This window comes from Photinus pyralis, unplaced genomic scaffold, assembly GCF_008802855.1.
Source record: "Photinus pyralis isolate 1611_PpyrPB1 unplaced genomic scaffold, Ppyr1.3 Ppyr1.4_LG10, whole genome shotgun sequence".
Lineage (NCBI taxonomy): Eukaryota > Metazoa > Arthropoda > Insecta > Coleoptera > Lampyridae > Photinus > Photinus pyralis.
This window is the reverse complement of record NW_022170250.1, coordinates 14,840,160-14,865,237: the sequence shown is the minus strand read 5'-3', so window position 1 is coordinate 14,865,237 and position 25,078 is coordinate 14,840,160. Positions and strand designations below refer to the sequence as shown.

The following is a 25,078-nucleotide window of genomic DNA, read 5'->3' as shown; positions in this document are numbered from 1 at the left end:
TCTACGAGTAAATCAGATGCAAATCAAACGTGAAAAACTATACCTACTCTAATCTCTGAAACCGCACGGACTGCTACAAACCACTCATTAAGGCCGAATTTTTATTTAACATGCATGGTAAACAATGCGATCAAAGATTTGTTTCACCTCACGAAATGTCAGAGTCGTTGTGTGGAGGCGCTGGAGTGCAATATTCGCTACTCGCCTATAGTCATCGGTGTATTATGACATCACTAAGTATGTGTGCATAGCATCATTCATCCTTAGAGAAGGAAAGAGTGAGTAGTAATAATAATGATCGTAAAGTAAAGCCCACATTTGTTAATTAAAAATTAAACAAACTTTGGCTCCGAAAATATGGCCGCCCCAGGCTTCAACGCACAGCATTGCCCTTGATAGAATATTTGATTTGTTATTGGGACCAGTGGCGTAGGTTATTTACTTGGATTAAATAAACACAAATGTAAGTGCCCGCTTTGCAATTTGTAGTGTACTCAGGTTCTACGCTAACTTCACACTACAATAACACGAAAATAAAACAAGAATGCCTATTCCCTCCAAAAGCTAACCGGATTCCGCTATCTTGCTTAGACCATACAGTGCCTGTTAATTGCAACTAAAATAAAATACGATCAAGGACATCGCCTGGGTGTATGAGTTTCAAAATAAACGAGTCTGTTCGAAGTTGTCCGATGGCACACGATTTGAGACTGTCAAAGTTAAAATTAACAAACGTCAATTAATTAAAAAAGCAAACCTGCCCATAGTTGTGGACGTATAGGAGATAATGAAGAGTATTTAAAGAATCCCGTACTACCTTAGAAATAGGCAACATACAATACACCTATGACATGTGTTGCATATACTACAATACAATAATATAATATACTCGATGCAACATGGCCGCCGATCTGAACGACTAATCAAAAGATCGACACTATTGTCGCCATCGCAATGCAATAAAGTTACTTAAATATACCCTAAAGCACAGATCTACACATACCCAGATTGCTAACCTTATGCATTTTTTGGGAAACAAATTTAGGTATACTTAAAAGCGCCCTCTATTGCGGAGCAATACAAACATGTACCGTTTAAAACTGTAATATGACGCTTATGGATTTATGCATTAGATGTCGCTGCAAAAAATTTAAAGCGGTAAAGTGTGCATAATTCGAATTCGTTATTTTTGGCATTTGATATTTGTAATCTGTGAATTTATTTTGTGATTTGTTTATAGACACGTATTCAAGAGATCATATATGTATACCTACATACGTATTCCAAATCTTATCGCCGAGGTAAAGAGTGTAACGTTAATTATGGCAGAGATATACATAGTTTTTAAGTAAACCTTTGCGGTTAGCAATCTGTCAAGACCTTTAAAGCTGCAAATAATTTCCGCCAACTTCAAAAAACCTTCACGATTCTTTAAGAAGCTGCCCTATGTTCGTGTGTATCTGTGACCACAGGTACCCGCGCTTAATAACCCCTTTACGACGAATGAGTAACTCCAGTGTTAAATTAAACAATTATGGCTCAGCGTCCCTCCTATCATATCATATCACTGTAATAATATGAATATTAAGGAATTCGAATTGTGCAAACATTAGCGCTTTAATTTTGTGTCAGCGACATCTAACGCATAAATCCATAAGCGTCATATTACAGTTTTAAACGATACATGTTTATACTGCTCCACAATAGAGGGCGCCTTTAAGTATACCTAAATTTGTTTCCCAAAAAATGCATAAGGTTAAGCCCGCTTGACATGGAGCAATAAAAATTGCAATTGCATGCAAGTTGCAAGAAAAATTGCGAAAGGCATGCGCAGTTCAAAGCCAGCTGATCAATTGCTGCAAGAGACTTGCATGCAATTTTTATAGGACCGGTGCTATTTTTCTTGCATGAATCGTGCAATTCTAGGGATAAATCTAGTTGTTTTTGTGGCACCAACCTAGTAAAATACAGCGGCGGCAACTGTGATGCTGAGAGACGCACTCATTACTTGTTTTTACTAATCTTATTTATTCTTGTAATTTTCATGTTTCTTCAAGCAATCAAAATTTAATTTTCATTTGAGGTTAACAACTTTGTTGACAAATCCATATGATTCTTCTGTTGGCAGACATGTGGCAATTGAAATAGAATTGCACCATGTCAAATACCATGCAATGCTTATTGCATGCAAGGATTTGACCTTGCAATTTCTTTCTGCAAGTTCTTGCGCGTAGTATTGCTCCATGTCAAGCGGCCTTTAGCAATCTGTGTATGTGTAGATCTGTGCCTAAAGTCACTAAATATAGAAAGTGCCGCAATCCATTGGGCTCGTGTGTTAGAGAAAGAACGCATGATTTTTGCCCAAAAATGGCGGAAGTTACCAGATTCTAGTAACTTTAATGTTAGGGATTGTTCCACTTGTTTGGAGATATCTGTATATATTTTTATAAAACATGACAGTACTATGAAGTGAGGTTATAAAAAATGACAGCTATTCAGATTTTATTTGTCAATTTTTTTAAGTTGGCAGCAAATTTGCCCAAAAATGGCGGATGATTGCGGTACTTTCTATATCTAGTGACTTTAATATACCCACATAGATATATAAATACCTAGATACAGCCATCCTTAACAAACGTACTTCGGTTTTTAAAAAAACTATCAAGTTAATTTGAGAAAGTATCAAATTGAAGACACACGTGGATAAAGGTGTTATGTCACAGAATGATTATTCTCTAAAAAATGACATTAAAGATTTTAGATTGGAACTTTGTTATTTATTCAATGTCTACAGCTCTTTAAACGTCATATTTGAGACATCATTTTATATTTTATAGGGTCATATTTTACTTTTAAAAAATATTGGTGGGTTGGGAGAAAATGAACTTTGAATGTACATGACACCTTCATTCATGGTGATATGTATAAACTAGTGATACATATAAATGGAGGAAGGTGTTATTTAACCAAAAATGTTTTATTTCCATTATAAAAACATCAATAACAGAGTTGATTTATTATCTTATGTGGTTTTTCTTTTTTTCTTGGGATTGTCTTGATTTTGTTCCAAAATGGTCTCATAAAACCATTTATATTCCTCTTTGACGAACTGTAGTTGTTCACGTAAGTTGTTTAGTTTTTCTGTAGTTAAGCCGCCTCTTTTTTCTGTGTCGTACGGTAACTGTGTTATTACCACTTACCACTCTATGTCCTTTTTTGAGCAGATCGACTTTGTGGAATGAAGTAAAGTCGTCGAAACTTTCTTTGTATTTATAACTACCAAATTTGTCAACCCTGATCCATTTAATACTTGTTCCAAATATGCAACTGCGCAGGAAGTTCTTCAATATTACAAAAGTAATTTTCCATGTTCACACAAACACAATTTTTGGTGCTCGCCCTTTGAATAATGTCACGGTATTGTTCAGGCACGAGGCACGTTTTCTACCTTTCTAAGTTTTTTTTTCTATTCTACCAAAGTTTCGGTCAGAGTCTAAGTAACTATGTCCAACCTCTGGAAATTTATGATCTATTACTTTAAATGATCCATTTAAAATTAAAAGTTGATAAAGGGACACAATGTTGAAGTTCTTGTTTTGGCCGGCACAAGAATCAGACCAAATTATTAAATGGTCAATCTGGTTGTAGGTTTCCTTCAGTAGTTAAGAAAATCTGTATAAACAACTGGCTATCTCAATACTCCCCCGGTTGGCAATGTCTTCAGTCCAATTAAAGAAAAATGGTTTGGATTCATGGCCAATTATGCAATGAATACCGAAATTGTAAAACCACATTTGACGCAAGTAAAATGCTTTACTTGTTGATAATTTGGGCAGTGGCATTGTTTGCTGGAGATCCATAGTTAAGTAACAGATGCTGTTTTCAGTCATTGGCTTCTCTCCGTCTCTCTTTTGGGATGCAAATGCGGCTTTGTAATTTTCAGTGTGCATATCTGTATTTTTTCCAGCATCGCAAACGCTGCATGTATCGCTTCGTGGATATCCAAACGAGAGATTAAATTTTGTGGAAAATATGTTGCTATATGAAGACAACGTTATATGGAAACACTCCTCCAGTCCATCTCTTTTACATTCTTCGAGATACAACTTGTGCATTAGAGTAAATAGAGGCGACAAAACACTTTTTGTAACAATTTTTGTTTCTGGAGTAATGGGATTCTTCGGCTGGAAATTTTTTGATGTGATTTTCAATGCGGTCAATAATATGTTCATTAATTTTGTGTGGACGATTAGCATGACGACCTCTTTTGTCGGGTGTTGGTGCATTTTGCCCATTCTTTCACATCCGTTGTATAAGTTCAATTTTTTTTCGGCTAAACTGATACAAGGAGCACATCGCATCTCTGCAAACAAATTCTGACTTTTGGTTGAAGGTAATGGAATATGTAAACGTATATGTTTTTTGTTTCTTTACGTTTAATCTATGTCTCGCAACAGGTTTAATATTTAAACTTTTGAACAGCAATGCATTTTTCGCATTCATATCAAGACCATAGTATTTTTTTTAAGATTATTTTTTTGTCGTCTAAGTTAAATTTTTCAGTGCACTTTAACCTGCATTTATCCTTGCACAACAATCCAGAGTTTATTTCTTTTTGTGGCACAATCTTTCCTGTTTGAGACAAATATTCTTCTCCCTTTGTCCCGGCCATTGCAGCTTTCCGTCTTTTCCACTGATCCGGATTCCTAAGACGACGTCTCGAAGTCTTCTCTTTTAACTCAAATAACTTCTTCTTCACAGTTTGTCTTTTTACTTCAAAAACCCGGTCTTCTGCTCCTCCTGTGTTTCCCATTTCACTATCAGCAGTAACATGGTCTATGAGTGCAGCATCTTCGGGAGTTTTTGAGTACCTCATTGGATCATTATTTCTTTGCGATAATAATTTTTCACGAATGTTAGTCAGCACCTCATTATCCGAGTCATCGCTTGATTCTCCATCGGGAAAGTATTCGCTCCCAGACGTTGCATCTTCGTCAGTTAAATAATCATCCATATTTGATCTTGATGGTTGAAAACCATAATCGCCTATAACAGTACTACCGTAATACCTAGGTACTCTTAAACCTATTTTTTGTGTTGCATGATGTAGAAATATAGGTAAGTATAGATGTAAATGTTTACCTTTATTCCTATTGGATACATCTGAATTTTCAGGGCGATTGGTGATGTTATCAGTTGAGAAATCTTTACTGGTACTAGGAAAATGACATACCTACTTCTAAAAATGATAAACATATAAAAAGTGTATAGTTATCATACTCGGAGAACTCACCCACATTCTTTTCTAAAACACAAAAGTTGCTCGAAGTACTACTTAAGTTTTCACTCTTATCATTTTGTTTATTCAAATTCAAGCCTAAAATTGTTAAAAAGTAATGGAAACCTGATATGATATAATGCAATCATTTTATTCCTATACCTTCCTGTAGTGTAGCCGGTGGCTGCTTTTGCGTATTTAGAAGCTCTAAAATGTATTTTCCTCTAGACATTATTTTAAAACTGCAAGTACATCATCACAAACAAAGTGCAACACTTTCACAAATCTTTACACATAACCTATTCAAGCGCGATGGTGGAAGTAAAACTTTCTACTAACAGTGGATGAAGGTGTTATGTTTGACGTTAAGTACATAACACCTTTATCCACTGTGGAACCATAAAAACAGTGGAACATAACACCTTCATCATTAAAAATATCAGCTATTCACCATATTTGGACTTCAAACTGATTAACAAATGAAAGAATAGCATGTTTAATATCACTAGAACGCAGAAAGTCAATTTTTAAAAAAATGTTACATGACACCTTTAATCGCACTTGTGTCTTCAATTATGAAAAGATGAAAAGGTGGTGTTTTTATATGTAGAAACCCGAGTAGAAACCATCAACCATTTTCTTACAAACAAATTTCTTTTCAGGTATTGTGCCGTCACTTGTACAGTGTTTTTAACTCCGTCTTTTATATGACGTGTCTTGTAAAATGGACGTGACCGACACACTTCCCGAAACAATAATGGAGAACCCTGAAAGTATTGGTGATCCAGGAGAGACGCCAGAAGACGTACAGACCACTTCAAATGAGAATACAACAGAACCTAAGGCAGATTTTATTACTTCTTTATTGGAAGATTCGTTTAATGAACAATGTGCTTCTGCAGATAATATGTTAATTGGTGAATGTGACGAACCAGCGAGTGGTTTAGAACTGTCGCATCTAGTTGAACAGCCAAAGAGCACAGATTTTTTTTCTATTGACATACAATCGCCAGAAGAGAGTGAACCTCTAAAGGAAAATATGGATGTTGACGAAGAAATTGATACTGCGAAGGAGAAAGACATTGAGGTATCAATAGGCACCACTCGTAAAGAAGTAACGGCTGAAGGTGATGTTGAACAACCGTCCCAAGAGATCACACGGTTACCTGATGAAATAACAGCTTCTGAACCAGAGGAGGTCCCTGTAACAACGGAAAATGTTCCACAACCATCCACAGATAAACCGAACGTTTCTGAATTAGAAAATCCTCCTCCAGAGCCAGTACATGCAGATGACAATATTCAGCAACCTACCGAAATAATACTTACAGTCGATGAAAGAGAAACTACTGAACTCGACAAACCACCACAGGAGATTACTGCTGTAACCGAGGCTGTAACTGTCACTGACCAAGAAACTAATGTTCAGCAACTTCCGACAGAGATCATACTGTCAGATGACGATGAAACAGACGTTTCTGAAGTTGAAAAACCGTCACAAGAGATTACAGACGTAGCAGATAAAGAAGCCAATCTTCAACAAGTGCCCACAGAGATCATACTGACAGACGATGAAGCAGACCCGTCTGAACTCGAGCCACATCCACCCGAGATTGCGGCCATTACTATAGAAGACGATGATGATCATACAAGATCAGACATAGTTTTCCCTAACGAAGAAGCTATGGGGACAGACAACGAAACTGAAAAAGATGAATCTGGAGATAAAGAAACACCTAATGCAGACACATTGATGACTATACCTGAAATAATTTCATGCGTAAGTGAAAGTGGAACCAATGTTGTAGATAGCGTTACATCAGAGGATATACCTACGAGCAGAAAGGAAGGTGAAACCGGTACAGAAGGCATGGAAGTTCAGGAATCGGATACACCAAACGTACCTGCAGAATCAGAAAAAAATTCAGAGGTTACAAAGGATTCTGTAAGCGACGCTGATAATGTACTAGGTGACAGTCTAAATAAGGAAAGCAATAACGCAGATGCTAGTGATGGACAATCTGCTCCAATGGAGACGGACACAGTTTCCGATGATGTGGTAGAAAAAAGCGTAACTACTGGCAATGTAGATACAGAGGAAGTGGACGATTCAGATCCTGTATTTGTGAGCACTGATAGTGAAAAGACCAGTAGTACAGAAAAAACTGCTGCAGGTGAGTATTGCATTCTGTGTATTATTCCAGGCGGTATCGGCAGGGTTGACATGTTTTAAAAAAAGCATACTATGCTGAGAATATAATTTAAAACATTTCTTGGTACTTAAGGCAAAACTTTAACAATTTTGTGGTGGATAATTTACTTATTATCACTTGATCCAGAAACTTATATTTTAAAATTAAAATTTATTTACCACTGTACTGGTCAGATTATTTGAATATTTAAAACCACTCGAATTAATGATTGATGTTGTCAAACCTCACCCAATATTTGCAATTTTGTCAGAAATTAAATACAAATTGTGCAATGATGTCCTGAAAATGACTTCCAGTTATTATGTTTGCCCACCATTATATTTGACGGTACTGGGTTCGTGTAAATAACTGGACATTGAACAAAAGACTATATTAACACATAACTGACGAAGGTAATACAACGTGGTAGGTACATGACTGACTTACGGAAACGGACATGATGCATTGCATTGTTACCAAACTAAACTACAATACTACAATACCAACTTAAAAATATATTCGCGTTCAATACATCACATTTCCTCCCCATGTTAACAATTCAAAGATCTAATTTTTGTGGTGGTTTAATAGTTCGTGTACTACGCCGCAATGGTTCAACAGAAACAACCTCGGCTACAGATTTATCGATTGATACATTGCTATCCGACACTATCGGCTTAACAGGACTAGTAATGTTTGGAGTGAATTATCCACCGGTGTGACACTATCGGTCACTGTAAGTGGTACAAAAGGTACATGATATGTGGAAGGATTCACTTCTACCTCCTCCAAAAAACTTTTTCGTAACGAATTTACATGCTTATACATAATTTTGTCTTCCACTTTGACCAAATACGTTACTCCACTTACAACTTTCATAACTACACCTTCCTTCCATTTCACATTACTACCAGGACCCAATCCACCTACTAACACTTTTTCTCCAACTGTAAAAATTGGTGGACTATTAAATTTTTCCGGTTCTTTTAAAATGATCGCAGTGTTATTAGTTGGTTTGAGCATGTCCAATCTAGTTCTTGGTTTAAATTTAAACAACCACTCGTTTGGACTTTTACCTGTTGAATTAGGTGTGTTACGGTACGAAAACAGAAAATTTATTACTTGCTGTTCTATGCCTAAACTAGAATCTACCCTTATAAATTTATAAAGAGCATGTTTGACACTTCCTATGGTTCTTTCAGCTAGCTAATCCATTGGATTGGGGGTGATATGGTGGTGATTTTAAAGGTTGAATACCATTTACTTGGCAAAATTTTTGAAATTCTCCCGAATTGAATGGGGGTCCATTATCACTCAATACAATTTGGAATGCCTAATATTGAAAACGTCGATTTACATTTTTCAATCGTCTGAACTACATCTGTGCCCCTCATCATGGCATGAATATCTACCCATTTAGATTTGCTGTCAACAATTAATAGAAAGGTTTTGCTTTTAAAATGAAAGAAATCAATATGAACTCTTTGTCATATACGAGGGGTTGACCGCTGGGCAAATGTGGTGTACAGTCCCGAGGAAATGATGAGCAAATGTAGCAAATGTTGGGTAAATGTAGCGAATGTTCAGGAAATGTGGCAAATGTTAAGGAAATGTAGTAAATGATGAGGAAATGTAGCAAATGTTTAGGTAATGTGGCAAATGTTAAGGAAATGTAGAAAATAGTTTAGCAAATGTTTAAGAAATGTAGTAAATGTTTATGAAATATGACATATCAATGCGAGTATCAATGATTTGTAAATGTAAAGATAAATGTATATCAGACGCTTACAATTCGTGAAAATTATGCAAAAAAATGTGTTTTAACATTCGTTCATGTAGTGCAGTCGTAAATCATGTGCTAGAGTCCTTACCCTATACACCGAAAAAGTAATAGAATGATTGTTACATTTCGATTGCATACATTGCTTTTTTTGTTTTGAAATTTAAGAATCTCGGAGAGACTTCATTTCGAGTTCAATTGCAAAGATTATTGTTTGATACATAATCACAAATTTTTATGAATTCAATCGGATTAATAGAACAAAATTCTTATGGGAATTTTTACTTAGATTAAGTACAGTCAAGAAATACGACAAAGGCTATAACAAAATGTGACTTAATTGATTTTAAATGTTGTGATACACCTGCTCAAATTCAAAAGTTCAAAGAAAATGCCTACGGCTATGTGTAGTCCAAGCTATTTTCGAGAATAATAAGAATTGAAAAGGAAATATTGTTCTACGAATTATTTTCATTTTTATGAAGTACATAGCAACAAACATATATGTATATATGGCAACAAATAACAGTCGTAACGAGGTCGGAAATAAAGGTGGTTTATTTATGAATAGCATTTAACAGTGAGTCACCATGCCTCGCTCTATGCTGTGCATTTTTACTGCGATAGCATTTTCTTGAAGTATCAGTCTGACAATGAACTTCGTTCTTCATTCATAAAGTACCCTTATTCCCGTTTTTATCGTTGAATGCGCGGGTGGGTGTGCTCGTAAGTGTAACAAACAATGGCGGTAACAGCAAATATTGAGACAATCTCTGATTGGGGAGATACGGAGGATACATTTATCAATTCCATTGAACAAAAACTAGAAGTCCAAATTCCTCTATTCTTAAAAAATATAGTAAAAGTGTCCGGTTTAGCAAATAAAATCGGGATTAAAAATTTATCAGAGGACGATATTAATAGGCTAGAGGAGTTTGTAAAAGGCGAACTTGTCGACTTGATCGATAAAGAAGAGTATGAAAACTATTATGGGCCGTTGTTTAAGAAGAAGCCTACAAATTTTAAATTTCTTATGGGACACAGAAAGTTATTACTAGCCATGAGTGAATCACAACGTGAACTAACTACAACTACGTCTCAGCAACAAAATAAACGCAAAGTCAAACCTAGCCGAGAACCCAGCATTGCTTCGACGTGCAACAACACAAACCTTCAAATGGCTGAAAATTTATCAAAATATAGTACCAAAATAAAACAAAAGATTGTGTCTTGGGTTTTGTTACTAAAAAAAGAGAGCAAAATCACAGAAGATGAAGAACGAGAATATACCACTAAAATAAAAAGCATAGAATACCAGTGTTCACCAGATGACGACGATTTTATTTGCTGTTATATCCCATGTTTCATTTGCGATGCGAAAGTAAAGGTATGCATTGCTTTTGTACGCTCGATTTTATGATTGGTATTTTATCTTAGCACTTAGAAATCAATTCCTGCATTAGATTTGTTAAAATTATTTTATGTATAAAATTTTGCTTTTGCTTAAATACGTCAGATATGTCAGAATCTATCTCAACATGTAGTTACTACATATATATCAAGTATTATCGGTATTACCCTCTGTAATATCATATGTACTAGGTAGAATAATGCACTCTGATTGACGAGAATTTCGTATACATAAAATAATAACAATTTTTAACTCTTTCCGAGACTCTTTCGATCTCATATAAAACGCTCACTTTGTAATGTCCAGATACCAATTACAGTTTTTGGATACTTTGACACAATTCCAGCGCAGCGAGGATTTTTTTAAAGTATCCTTGGAGTGTAATGTGTATCTGAACATTACTAAGGTACAGAACTATAAATATATAACTACTTGGAATACATTATCAACTTGTGCCCGGCGCCTGTTAACGTGTACTACTTCAATTTTAGGTGAAAAAACTGCCTAAGAATCACAACACCCATTGGTCTTTTTCGAATTTTTATCAACATGTTAACAAACATTTGAAAAATAAGGACTCAAATAAAGATAAATTCCAGGATAACTCTAAGCCAAAATCTAAGCGCACGATTCGCCAACCCACACTACATACATTCTGTTCTGAACCGTCTACTAGTTCTTCCTTTATACCCACCATCTCTAGAGTAGATGAGAAAATAGGTGAAGACGCACAAGAAACAAGATCAGATGTTGAAGTCGTAGTATCTGCTGTCTTATCATCAGAAGAAGAGGATGAAGATATCATTCAACCAAGAAAAAAAGCAAACAAGCAAATAATTTTATCAGACATTGAAAGCGGTACCGAACAGGATTTTCCTCGGGATTTTCAAACAGACGGAATTGTACATGAAGGGGCTTACAGTTCTGTTGAGCAATCGTTACACCAGCCCCAACAACAACCGACTTCGGTCCTTGTTGAAAACAAGTGGTTATCTCCGAAATACTCGCGCTGTGAAAGAAATCGACGTGGCCGCGAAAATTCTTTTGATGATGAAAAACAGCTGCTTATAACCAATTTTTATAAGCCACTAAAAGACATTGAGAAGGTGTTAATCGAAAATAGTCAATTAAAAGAAATAATTCAAGAACAAGCCAAAAAGTTCCGATTATTGGGTGACAAGGTTGGCGGTGCATCGTTAACGGGAGCTCCTGTGTCAATTTTTTTAAATATTATGCTTGATACAGCTGCTGCCAATGCTTCCAAAACGAAATCAAAAAACAGATTTGACGAAAGTGTAAAAAAATTCTGCTTGTACCTATTCTTAATTGGAGGGAGAATGCTATACGAGACATTATATGCAAATTTGAAAAACGTTATTCCTTCAATAACAACTTTACACCGTTCTATTACTAATTCAAATATACAAGAAGGGGAATTACGCTTTGCAGATCTGAGAAGATTTCTTGATAGTCGTGGATTGCCAAGCGTCGTGTGGATAAGCGAAGATGCGACAAAGATTACAGGGAAAATAGGATACTCTTCACACAATAACTTGGTGGTTGGATTTGTCATTCCACAGCATAATGGATTGCCACGTGAGAACTACTTCGAAGCAACTTCGGCACGAAGAATCCAACAGATCTTTGTGGAAGGAGAACGAGCTCAATATGGGTACGCAATCATGGCCCAATGTCCAATTGATAAAACCCCTTCGTTTTGTCTTAACATTTTCGGTACTAATAACAAATTCACGCATAATGATGTAATACAGCGATGGGAACAAATGAAGGTATCTGCACGTCGGTATAACATAGAACTTTTGGGTTTCTCGTCAGACGGGGACACGAGGTTGCTGAAAGCGATGCGGCTCACAACAAAACTTTCTAACCAGGTAACAGAAAAGTGGAAGTGGTTTCACATGCCATTAGATACTGGCAATATTTGCACTCAGGACACAGTTCACATCGGAACAAAATTAAAAACGCGTTTAATCAATCAAAAAGTCACGCTCGCTCTTGGAAATTTTATAGCATCATCGGATCATCTTAAAACTCTAATTGAGACTGTGTCTAAAGATAAACACCTTCTGACCTTAGGAGACCTAAATTCACAAGACAAAATGAATTTCCGATCTGTTGAAAAAATTATTGCTCCTAAAGTGTCTGAACTTCTTAAAAAAAGTGTTCCAAACAGCGAAGGAACTGTTGCATATCTTAAAATACTCAGATCTGTACTTGATGCTTTTCTCAGGAAAGACCTTAGTCCTGTAAGGCGATTGCAACTGATTTGGTATGCGGTCTTTTTTCTTCGTATATGGAGGAGTTGGGTAAGAAATTCCGAGTCATACACAGTGACTGAAAATTTTATAACTCTCAATGCGTACTTGTGTATTGAAATGAATGCTCATGCCCTGATTAAGATCATCCGAAAATTTAGGGAAGAAAAACTTGATACGGATTTTGCCACTTGGCTCTTCAGCTCTCAACCATGTGAGCAAATTTTTCGCGCTACCAGATCACTCACGTCAACGTACTCTACGATAGTTAATTTTAGTTTAATGGAAATGTTGAACAGAATTAATAAAATAGAGACTATTGTAAGTATTATGAGTGATTTGCGCGATACATTTGTATTTCCACGGGAAGGGTCATCTAGAATGGGAACTGCACATAACTCGATTGGTATTGTGTTCCCTTGTGATGAAGAAATCGAGTCAGTATGTATGACAGCATTGCAAGAGGCGATAAATGATTGCAAGTTATTGGGTATATATAACGATCGAGATAACGATGATACTCAAAACCTTTGGGAACAAATTATGATATTTGACGGGAGTATTGATTCACAACCGTATAAATTACAGGATCCAGATGCATTGGATTATCATTGTGTTGACTTAAATTTGTCAGAAGAATTTTCATATGAACCGGCTACGAATGATGTGTTACGCCAATTTGTTGACCAACAGGATGATAGCGAAACAAGCGAGGATCAAGAACAAGATGATGACCATAGTGATTCCTTAATCAACTTCCAGGATTTGAATTTCGCTGACGTTCCTGTTGAAGAACCAATTCATGAAAGAAGCCCCTATGTCAAAATCAAATGCCAAAATGGTCAAATTAAAACGATAAGAAAGAAAACATTGTGTTGGTTTTTGGACGATAATGTGAAAAGGTATTTAATGTGGCAGTTAATTAGTATCATCTAATCTAATACATTCTATTACCTTTTAGGTTGAGTTCTGATCGTCTGCTGCGCGTTAGAGCAGATCAGAATTATAACAGTCGCAGTCCGAGAACTGAAAGTACATCTGAAACTCACCCACTTAAACCGGTTTTAGAATCATATTATGCGGTATACTATTCCGAATCATGGTATATAGGTCGCGTAATAACCCAGTCTGAAGATAAATGTTACAAAATCAAGTTTCTCCAGTCTCAACTCAATACATTCATATGGCCTAAAGATGATGACGTACAAACTGTGGACCAACAATACATTTTTTTTGGTCCAATAAAGATGATCGGAACAAATAACATGACAATCTCAGAAGAAAATCGTAACGCCATAAAAAGGAAATACAAATCAATTAAAAAAATGTATAAGTAATGTTGTTTATTCAAACTATTTTTAAATTGTGTATGTTTTAAGTCAAAAGTAAACTTTGATTTGTAGTTGGGACAATATTGTATATTGTGTGTTTAACCTGTTCCAAAGCTCACAAAATAAGAAAATATATACCCAGGTAATATTTCAATTACCAAATGACCCGCGGAAATGCTTGTACATATTTAACTGTATGTAGTACCTAAATGATGAGCAAAAGTAACAAATTTCTGGTAAATTTATAGCGAATGTAGTAAATGTTGTGTAAATGCAGTAAATGTGGCAAATTTCTGGTAAATTTATAGCGAATGTAGCAAATGTTGTGTAAATGTAGTAAATGTAGCAAATTTCTGGTAAATTTATAGCGAATGTAGCAAATGTTGTGTAAATGTAGTAAATGTAGCAAATGTCTGGCAAATGTAGCAAATGTGGAAAATGGCAAATGTGGTGTACACAATTTTGCCCAGCGGTCAACCCCTCGGTCATATATATATTTTCTGTTTTAGGCCAAGATATTAAATTAGTTTCACGAGCATTGTTTTGTGACTCTTGACATATGCGACATTTGTTTATTGATTGCTCTAGTTCCTCATTTAAACCTGGCCACCAAACAGATGTTCTCATTTTGGATCTTACGATACCCACATGATCAGCATGAATTAGTTCCAAAACTTTTGACTTCAACACCTCCGGAATTACTACTCTATTACCAACCATAACGCAATTTCGTTCAACTGATAATTCCCCTCGTTTTAGGAAAAATGGTTTTATTACAGGATCTTTGATCTGGTTTGGCCAACCTCTTAGGATAAAATCTTTAACTTTGATCAAGATTTGATCTTTTTCTGACATTTTACCTATTTCTACGCTAGATAATGGTATTTCATTTCCCGTACTAAATGAATTTATCGACGACTCCACATTAGTAGGCTCCTTCAATGGTAAACAAGAAAGAGCATCTGCTTCTTTCAAGTCGACCCCTTTTTTATACTCAATACTATAATCGTATGCGGACAACATTACATTCCACCGAACTATACGTGAAGCTGACATTACTGAAATTCCCTTTTCTGGATTAAAAATGACTTTTAAGGGTTTATGATCTGATACTAGAATAAATTGCCGTCCGTAAATGAATTTGTGGAATTTTTTTATTCCGAAAATTATGGCTAATGCCTCCCGCTCTATTTGAGAATAATTTTTTTCTGCTTTTGATAGCGTCCCAGATACAAAAGATACTGGTCTATCTACTCCGTTAATACGATGACTCAAAACACTACCGACCCCGTATGAGCTGGCATCACTTGATATTACAATTGTTTGTGTTGGATCATAATGTACCAGAACCTGGTTTTGTTCAATTAGCTTTTTACTACGCTCAAATGCATTTTTACATTCCTGTGACCATATAAACTCTGTATCTCTTTCTAATAATGAATACAAAGGTGACAATTTTGATGATGACATCGGCACAAATTTTGCATAATAATTTAATAAGCCAAGATATGCCCTTAATTGAGTTACATTTTCTGGATTTGGTGCCTCCATTATGGCTCGTACTTTTTCTGCTGTAGGATGAATTCCCTCTTTGTCAATACAATGACCTAAATACTCCACACTATTTTCAAAAAATTTACATTTTGACAAATTTACTTTGACTCCGTATTTTTCCAAACGATCTAAGACTTGACATACTAACGAATAGCATTCTTTAAAATCCTTACCAGCTATTAAAATGTCATCTAAATAACAATTCACCTTAGGAATTCCCACTAAAATCCTATCCATGACTGACTGGAATATGGATGGAGCACTCGTTAACCCAAATGTTAAACGTGTATACCTAAATAGACCCATATGTGTGTTTATTGTGAGCAGTTCTTGAGAACACTTATCGACTTTTAACTGAGAATACGCTCCCGTTAGATCAAGCACAGTAAAAACTTCACCACCTGCCAATGATGAAAAAATATCATCCATGGTTGGCAAGGGATATTGTTCAGCAATTAAAACTTTGTTCACCGATATTCGGAAATCGACACATATCCGTACATCTCCATCCTTCTTTTGTACAACTACGATGGGTGAAGCCCATTCACTATTTGTTACTGATTCAATGATACCTGTTTTTACTAACGCCTTTAATTTATTTTCTACCTTTGGCCTTAATGCGTATGGCATGTTGTAAGCTTTTTTAAATATTGGTTTCACATTGTCTTTCATGGCTAGCTTAATTTCAAATCCTTTAATAGGGGTGGTTAAATCTGAGTTAAACACTGACTTGTACATTTGTTTTAAATTTTCAACTTGACTACAAGAAAGCGCAGCTAATGTAAAATTACCTTGCCATCCTGGAAATAAGATATTTAACCAATCTCTGCCTAACAAAGGCATAAAATTCTTTTCAGATTTGACTATAGTTAAAGGTAAGACATACTTCTTCTTCCCTTTTACAACTTCTACCTTCTGTTCCCCTACTGCTTTTATAACTTGACCTGTGACTGAGCTTAAATTATACGACACTTGACTCAAATAACATCCACTTAGCTTATCATTGAATACATCTACAGACATAACAGTTTTACATGCCCCTGTATCGACTTCAAAACATATCATTCTATTAGACACATTTAATTTCAATTTGTGAGGCAAATTTTCTGTACTTATACCCTTAACATTATTTAAAGAATACAAGTCTGTATTGACTTGGACTTGCTGTTGACTGGATTCTCCTTGCGACTCCTCCACTGCTTTTATCTGCCCCTTACTCCGACAAACTTTGGAAGTGTGTCCTCTCTTTCTGCAGACGAAACATTCCCACTGGGCTGCCGGACACAAATTTGGGTTGTGGCTCCTGCCACACCGATGACATGATCTTGTAAACTGCTTAGACTGTTCGGACTGCTGGATTGTTGACGGTTTACTGCCTGACTGCTTACTTGATGACTGTCTTTTATTTGACCCCTTTGTATTATATGACACTCGACTGGATTCTGTTTTCTGCTATGTACCTCACCTGCCGACAATAATTTGACTTGACTTGCTGCCATTTCATGCGCTTGTGCCATGGTGCATGCTTTTGCAAATGTTAGCTCCCGTTCCGCTAAGAGTTTTTTTTGTAGGGCCTCCGAATATAACCCACACACTAGCCTGTCACGTAACGCTTCTTCCAAAAAGGCCCCGAACTTGCATGTGTTTGACAACTGTTTAAGTTCCACTATGTACTCTGCGACTGACTGATCTGACTTTTGATTACATTTGTTAAACCTAAACCGTTCACTTATCTCCGATTTTTCTGGTACATAATGCCCTCGTAACACGGTAATCACCTGCTCGTAACTCTTCTCTGCTGGATTTTGTGGTGCCACCACATTTTTTAAAGTACTATAAACGACTGGACCGGCTAGTGTAATAAACCACGATACTTTCATCTTCTCCTCTACGCAATTCACTAAAAATAGGTGCTCGACACGCTCTATGTACATTTCAAACTCCTCTGCAGGAAATGCTCGATTGAGCCGATTAGCGCCATCCTCGTCGCCACTATTATGTTTGCCCACTATTATATTTGACGGTACTGAGTTCGTGTAAATAACTGGACATTGACCGAAAGACTCTATATTAACACAAAACTGACGAAGGTAATACAACGTGGTAGGTACATTACTGACTTACGGAAACGGACATGATGCATTGCATTGTTACCAAACTAAACTACAATACTACAATACCAACTTAAAAATATAGTCGCGTTCAATACATCACACCAGTATGTCCAGTATCTGGATATTTCAATACACCAATTATTTTTGTACTTACTCGAATATTCAAATAACCACTCGAATACATAAATTTAAAAATTCCCAGTCCACCTACTTATTCAATAAACCATTCAATGGTGAGCAATAATATTTATTTCACATCCAAATACATAACTTGTTATATAATGTTAATTGTGTGTATTTTGTATCAGGACTTGGAAACAATCATGAATTTCAAAAATCAAAAATTAACTATCTTTTTAAATGATTAAAATTACAATTTTTCGTAAAATACTTTCCCTAATGGTAAATGGCGTCATCCTCTTGGTTATCACTGCTGCCTACAAAATACTAAATTGGTATTTTTAGTGCTGATTCCTAATATGGATCTAGTGATCATTAGAATGCTGGATTTTGTTTGGGTAGAATGAGGGTTGTCCCCATTCTGACAGGATCATTAAGTTCCCCCCCACCCCCACCTCACCCATAGAAAACTGTTTCCCGTATCTAGAAAACAATTGCTCATTACCGAGCTAATTACTTATCTATATTGTTGCCGAGATTGTTGCTAATTATTTACAGCAGTAAATTAAAAGTGTGATGAGTGCGGTTACTTTCTCATTAAGTTAGGCCCACCCAAAACAAAACTAAAAGAATTTGGTGTGAAATAAGAGTGACTATTCTAACTAGAGCCGATGCCATCTTCAAGGAGTCGTCCAGTGTGGGTGTTGATTTCTTTCTCTTTATTTATATTTATTTGTTATCTGTTTGTTCCATAATTCTTCGGGAAAATGGTCTTTACCTGTCTTTCCACTATAATTGACAATTTGTATATCACCAAATTTGTTGCTAAGTAACGATAACCAAACATAATACCTACTTACTGCACTAGATAAACACAGATTGTAATCTTATATAAATTTTGTTCGCAGCGTCTTAAATATTTTCTTTGCGAAAATAGTATGCAGACACTTAAAATAACAAATACAATGTCACCTAAATTTTTTGCACATTTTAATAATAAAAAATGCTTCCTGAGTGCATAGATTAAAAAAACAATAAGTACGCATCGCAATGTAAAATTTAACAGCGCTTCACTTAGTTAAGTTGCGAATAGACAGCGCATGATTGATAGAAGATTGTTTTAGAAATCACTGCGATTGTGACCTGTTAAAGGAGCGCGTCGTTACCTTTAAACCATCCAAACCATACCGATGCCTCCCCCTTACTTTTTTGGTAGTTGGCGTAATATGAAACTCAGTTGGTAAATTTGTAATGGCAAAAAGTAATGCTTGTTTAGTGTTTATTTTTCCGTAGGGAATTCCAAGGCATATTTGATTTATTGTAAAATGAACTTTTTTATTTTGTCGATTTCTACGGTTTTGAAAAATGGAAAGTTATAACTAATGGTATGGAACAGATGCAGTATTTTTTTCTCTAAAAAAAAACGTATTTAGACTTTTGATCTAAAATAATTAGGGGAGCTAGTAATTGACTATAAAGAAATTACCATTGAAATCCCTATGCTGCGTCGCGCTAGGCACCACCCTGTATATTAATGTAGAAGACGAATTTAGTTTCTGCTGATCAGGCTAGAATAATATATTTTGGCAAAAAAAATTATTTCCCGATCCAAATAGGTTTTTTTACGTAGCTAAATTAATCTAAATCAGAGAAAAATAATAGCTAAATTGTGCACAACTCTTGTGCAGATAAAACGCATTTTTTTAAACCGAAATAGCTTTTGTTTTGACATCACCAATGGATATATTTCTTGCAGACGTCTCAATCGCCCTTTGTGAGTAACCTCTTCCGACAATCCGTTCTTCAGATATAAGGGAATATACCCGATCACGATAAGAGGTCGAGGAGGAGGGCTATGGTTGGTAGAAATTAATTCCTTTCATTGAGACCTTTCTTTAGAGTACTATGAAGAATAAAACTAGTTCCACTTCCCCCCACCCTGTACTTTGATAAGAGGACAGAAAGAAGGGCAGTAGGTGGTAGAAAACGGTTCCTTTCTTTGAGACCTTTAATTAGAATAAATGAGATAAAATTAATTTTTAACCCCCCACCCCTCAGGCCCTGTCGCTCACTGATCTCGAAAAAGAGTCGCACGGGAAAGTTATAGTTTGTACAAACCAATTTATTTCGATGAGACCTTTCATTAGAATACCATGAAGGGTAGAACATGTGTTTACCCCTCTCCCACAATTTCCTAAAGTTTAACTTGGCACTACTAAAGGCAAGCGTATGCAAAATCTGAGACCAATTAATTGTCGTATGTAAAAGTTATGCACTTTACTTTAAAAACTTTCAAATACAGCATCTCAGAAAATAATTCGTGGGGGGCCCCCTTTTAGGCAGCGAAATTTGATGGCCGTTTTGCACACCTTCAACGTATAGGCTACCTACTGCAAAAAATTCCAGGACGCTAGGACCATTCCCCTAGAAGTACTTCAAAACGTTAGAAGTTGGTCCGGATGGATGGACGGACAAAACGCAAACAATAGTACTTTTTTTTAATTCTTAAAAAATGCGCTAAAAAACAGCTGAAATATAAAAAATGAACAGCTTGTTTTATCTACACTATTTTCACCTAAGCTCAGATCTTCCAAGAAAAACCGGAAAAACTTTATGTTTCAATTTTTATTTTTGCGAAAGAAAATCTTTTTCTGCATTATTCCCGCAATAAAAGCATTTGTCTGCGCCGGCTATACCGAGGGCTGTATATCATAATAATCTTATTTCACTGCGTCTCTTACATTTTGACAGATACTACATTGGTTAGAAATTAGAAAGCAATTTGAGTCTAATATGCAATTCATATTGCAGGGACAAAACGACCGTCTTACATTTGCATTCGTTTTTTGTCTCTCAGTTTGACATTTCCGGTGGACGTGGTTATTCCACATTTTTACGTTTTTACGATAAATATCTGAAGAAACAGTTTTTTTAAACTACTGGTCATTTGTGATTGTTTAACCCTACAGTAATTGTTAGCGGATTCTCGCTCCACACCATTGATTTTTTGCAATTGCGCGACTATTTAGACTCCCACCGCTCTCATGCTCTTGTCATCTTCTGACAATACACTTGTCAAGAATCGGTGCTCTCCCAATTAACCCTATAGCAGGGATGGGGAAATAGCGGCCCGCGGACCAAATTCGGCCCGCGACATGGTTAGATCCGGCCCGCGGTTAATATACCAGTCGTCTATATTCGTAAAAAAGAATTGATGAACAGGATGGTTTGAGGAACATCTTTAGAGCGTTTTGCGAATTTCTCCCACTAATTTGGAGCCAAATTTCGACGCTATAATTAATGAACATTTATAATTTCATTTGTCACACTAACCCAGGCCATCGAAACAATAATTTTTGTCAAGTTGTTTTTTTTCTTACTTATAATAAATCCTATTTGGCCCCCTTAAATTATTAAATTATTTTATCTGGCCCTCTGTCAAATTTATTTTCCCATCCCTGCCCTATAGCATCATATATAACAGCTGCGGAGCATGAGTCCACAGCGACCACTCATGCCCCAAAAAAGTGACCACTGCAGGTTTAATCGGTAAATTGTAACAAATTTATGCAACTATTGTGAAATGGAAAATGTGTGGTTTATAACCGCTTTTACACAAGAATACAGTCGCCCGCAGACCGGTATCTCGGATACACCTGTAACATTACGTTTTATGGAGCTGTTCATGCACCGATACTTCCGACATACAGTAACAGCGACTAAATTTCGGACTCTTGTCAATCCCAGCCGCCCAGCGATTTACGACTTTTGGGGACAGATGGCATATTGCCTTATATGGACCTGTTTACACGAGGATACTTACAGTGGCGTAGGAAGGGGGGTGCGGAGGGGGCGGACCGCCCCGGATGCCAGCCCTGTAGAGGTGACAAAAACGTATCTAAAATTTGAAAAGGCTTATGATTTCGTTTTCATCACTCACAAAAAACCATTACCCTGTCGCTCTACAAATAGAGGACAACACTCTGCAAGATGTTTCCACCACTAAATTTTTGGGTCTACATTTTGACAACCACTTAAGCTGGAAAGTACACTGCTCCAAACTCGCAGCTAGATTGAGTTCGGTTAATTACCTAATTAGAAATCTCAGACGCGTCTTAACTCTAAATCAACTCGTTAATATATACCACTCGCTTGTGGAGTCCATCCTACGATATGGGATATGTCTATGGGGTTCGTCTACTCACTCGCATGCTATTTTCATTGCCCAAAAGCGCATTATAAGAACAATTGCAAACGTGTCAAAATTTCATTCGTGGAGAGGTCTCTTTAAAGATATGGAAATCTTAACGGTTCCTAGTTTATTAATTTTTGAAAATTGTAAATTAATCTTCACTTATTCTCATAAACTGATTAGGAACAAGGACACACATAGCTATAATTTACGTGATAATGACCTTTTCCAAATTCCCACTTTTAAAAGACAATTAACCGCGAACTCTCCCATGGTTCTTGAAGTACAAATGTATAACAAGCTATCTCACTACTTAAAAGGCTGTGACACTCTAAAACTGTTCAAACAAAACCTGTTAAAGTACCTGATTCTTAACCCATTTTACACCACTAGTGAATTTTTTAATCTTTAATTGTTACCTATTTGTTAGTTTGTAATTGACTTGTGCTATACATACGTTTTGTTGGTCTATGCACTAAAATATATTATTATTATTATTATTACTATTATTAATTATGGTAAGGGTGACAAGTTGAAATTCCGCCCCGGTGTCAGAAGACCTTGCTACGCCACTGGATACTTATTCATTAGCACTTCTACTTTGTCGATTAAGAGAACGTCAAATACTCAATCTATTTACCTTTCTTATAAACTGTTGAGTTGTAATTTTATATGCATATTTTGTAACTAGGTATTTAGGGATAAATCACTTTGTTAGTCACGTAAGGAGTAGATGAAACGTCATGTTATCTTAGCACCTTCCGCGAATTCTGTCAGACAATCTCAATAGTTTTAGGAAAGGCCCTTCTGAGAAGGTTCTCAGTAGGGATTGCAGTTTACTCAGTTCTTCAGAATTCAGTAATCCTGATGGACTTATTCAATAAGAACCGATTAACTTTAAGTCACTTTCTTTGTAGCACAGTTCGTAGTATTATTTATTTAGGTGCATATCAATCACTTCAATTGTTAACAGAGTCTTTTTAAGCAAGTTTTGTCACATTAACGGCCAGTCGTGTTTCAACTCTAATGTAAGTTACTTCAATAAAGGTTAACCATTTCATCAATTTGGTTTTAACAAACTTAAAAAATCTTAAGTTTCAACATAAACTATACAACAAATTTAATTTAATTTAATGGCGCACACTTAATGAATTTAGTTTCAAAAGTAAAATCAAAAGTTATTTGCTAAACAATTTGTTCTACCACTATGAAGAATTCTTAAATAGTACCATGTGTGATAAATCTGTATAATGTATTTTATGTAGTTAGTAGTTTGTCGTATCATATACTGTTCATGTTTTTTACTTTATACAACTTTTATTTTAATACCTATATACTTTGACCTACCTATATATTTTGCCAAATGTAAGTAGACCTTGTATAATAATTAATAACAAGCAAATATATATTATTATTATATCTAGCGTGCTATGGACATTCTCCGAAAAAAAGTGCCTATAGAAGGTGGTAACGGAAACCATCCATTTCCGATCATTTAAGCTACGGAAAATGAAAACGAAATTTAACACTTTCAGTTTCTCGGTGATATCTCAGTTATTTTCAAACAATTTTCAAAAATTTCAAATGCGTTTTTTTAGTTAGAAAAAAGGGCAACTTTGCCCCTTTTAACTTTGACTGTATCTTTCACCGTTACGAACAAAAATTGGACATACCAAACTAACGCACAGCTATCTACTGAAGAAAGAACAACCTCCGATGTGCCAAACATGCGACCAACTTTTAACTGTAGAACATGTCATATTACATTGCCAAAAATACATACAACAAAGAACATAGTGCAGCGGAGAGAGCCGCGAAATCGTTAAAAAAAATTTTTCGGAGTAGAAAGAATTGGGACCCACACCATTTTGTTCAGAAATGTTTGAACCTTCAGAATCTCGCTTTACGACATTTTCCCGTGGTCCTGACAAAAGTTATAGGCCGCTAAAGTTGAACTTTACTCATTTACGCGCGCGCGACTAGACCACCGAAAGTATTTATTTTGTCAGCAACTAAGCCGATATACATCAATAATTCCTTTTGTAAAATGAAAGTACATTTATAGCAGAATCTAAAGCATTCATATTTACCTACCTTTTGTTATGCACAGTTTTTAGAAAAATGACCGTCAACTTTCAAAATTCGTGTAACAGATGAAAAATGCGCACTTTGAACTTTTTATTTCACGATATCGATTTCCAATATTTATAGCTCATTCGATGCTCCGAAGCATTGTGAATATTTTATTTTCTATAACATTACCGTGAATTTTTCATAATAAAAAAGTTACGGTCATTTAAGTAAAAACCTACCCACCTCGCCGAGTCGGGAGTCGCGAGTGAGACGGAGAGGGAAGGATAGTCAGCAGCGTTCGCGCAACAAGGAGCGATGCGTAAGAGGTTCTACTTTACTAAGAAATTTCTCTCCGAATACCAAAACTAGCTATTTAGGCCGTTTACAAATGCATTCCGCCGAGTTGCATTGTAAAATCTCAAACAATTCATTAACTCCATGTATCTCAGTTCTTTGGAAAAATATATAGGTACAAATAGGTACCTTTCCCTGTAAATTTTGGGGGTTACTCCACATCAGGTATCTCTTGTGCTGTGCTGTATATTGCAAGATCAGCAGTAACAACGGTATGATTTTGTCCCAAAGATTCAGGCTTGTTTTTTGATTTCACTAGACGATTGGTTAGGATGGTATTGTAGCTCGCTGGTGGAGAATTAAAAAACGGCATAGGTATATTATATTGAATGGTAGATACCGGAACTTACTTAGGAGGATTATCAGCAGGTACTTAGGCTGTTAAAGTCAGTTATCTGGTGCT

At 35.9% G+C, this 25,078-nt stretch overlaps 2 protein-coding genes and 1 long non-coding RNA gene across 3 annotated transcripts in view; 2 read left to right on the top strand and 1 right to left on the bottom strand.

Annotated features, from left to right (window-relative positions):
* Positions 1–4,667: 4,667 nt before the first annotated feature.
* On the bottom strand, positions 4,668–5,810 carry LOC116162579. Its single transcript, XR_004143557.1, has 4 exons — positions 5,441–5,810; positions 5,294–5,377; positions 5,143–5,239; positions 4,668–5,046 (listed from the first exon to the last, which is right to left on the bottom strand). It is a non-coding gene; the product is annotated as an uncharacterized LOC116162579 (long non-coding RNA).
* Positions 5,811–5,943: 133 nt separating this feature from the next.
* Positions 5,944–25,078, top strand: part of LOC116162566 (zinc finger MYM-type protein 4) — a 43,409-nt gene continuing 24,274 nt past the window's right edge. The window contains exon 1 of the mRNA XM_031476210.1: positions 5,944–7,452. Within this exon, the coding sequence (XP_031332070.1) occupies positions 6,003–7,452 (1,450 nt within the window). The 5' untranslated portion in view covers positions 5,944–6,002. The remainder of the gene's footprint in view (positions 7,453–25,078) is intronic.
* Positions 10,485–15,001, top strand: LOC116162569. Its single transcript, XM_031476217.1, has 2 exons — positions 10,485–13,839; positions 13,899–15,001. Exons 1-2 carry the CDS (start codon positions 11,894–11,896, stop codon positions 14,272–14,274), a joined length of 2,322 nt encoding a protein of 773 aa, XP_031332077.1. The 5' UTR covers positions 10,485–11,893; the 3' UTR covers positions 14,275–15,001.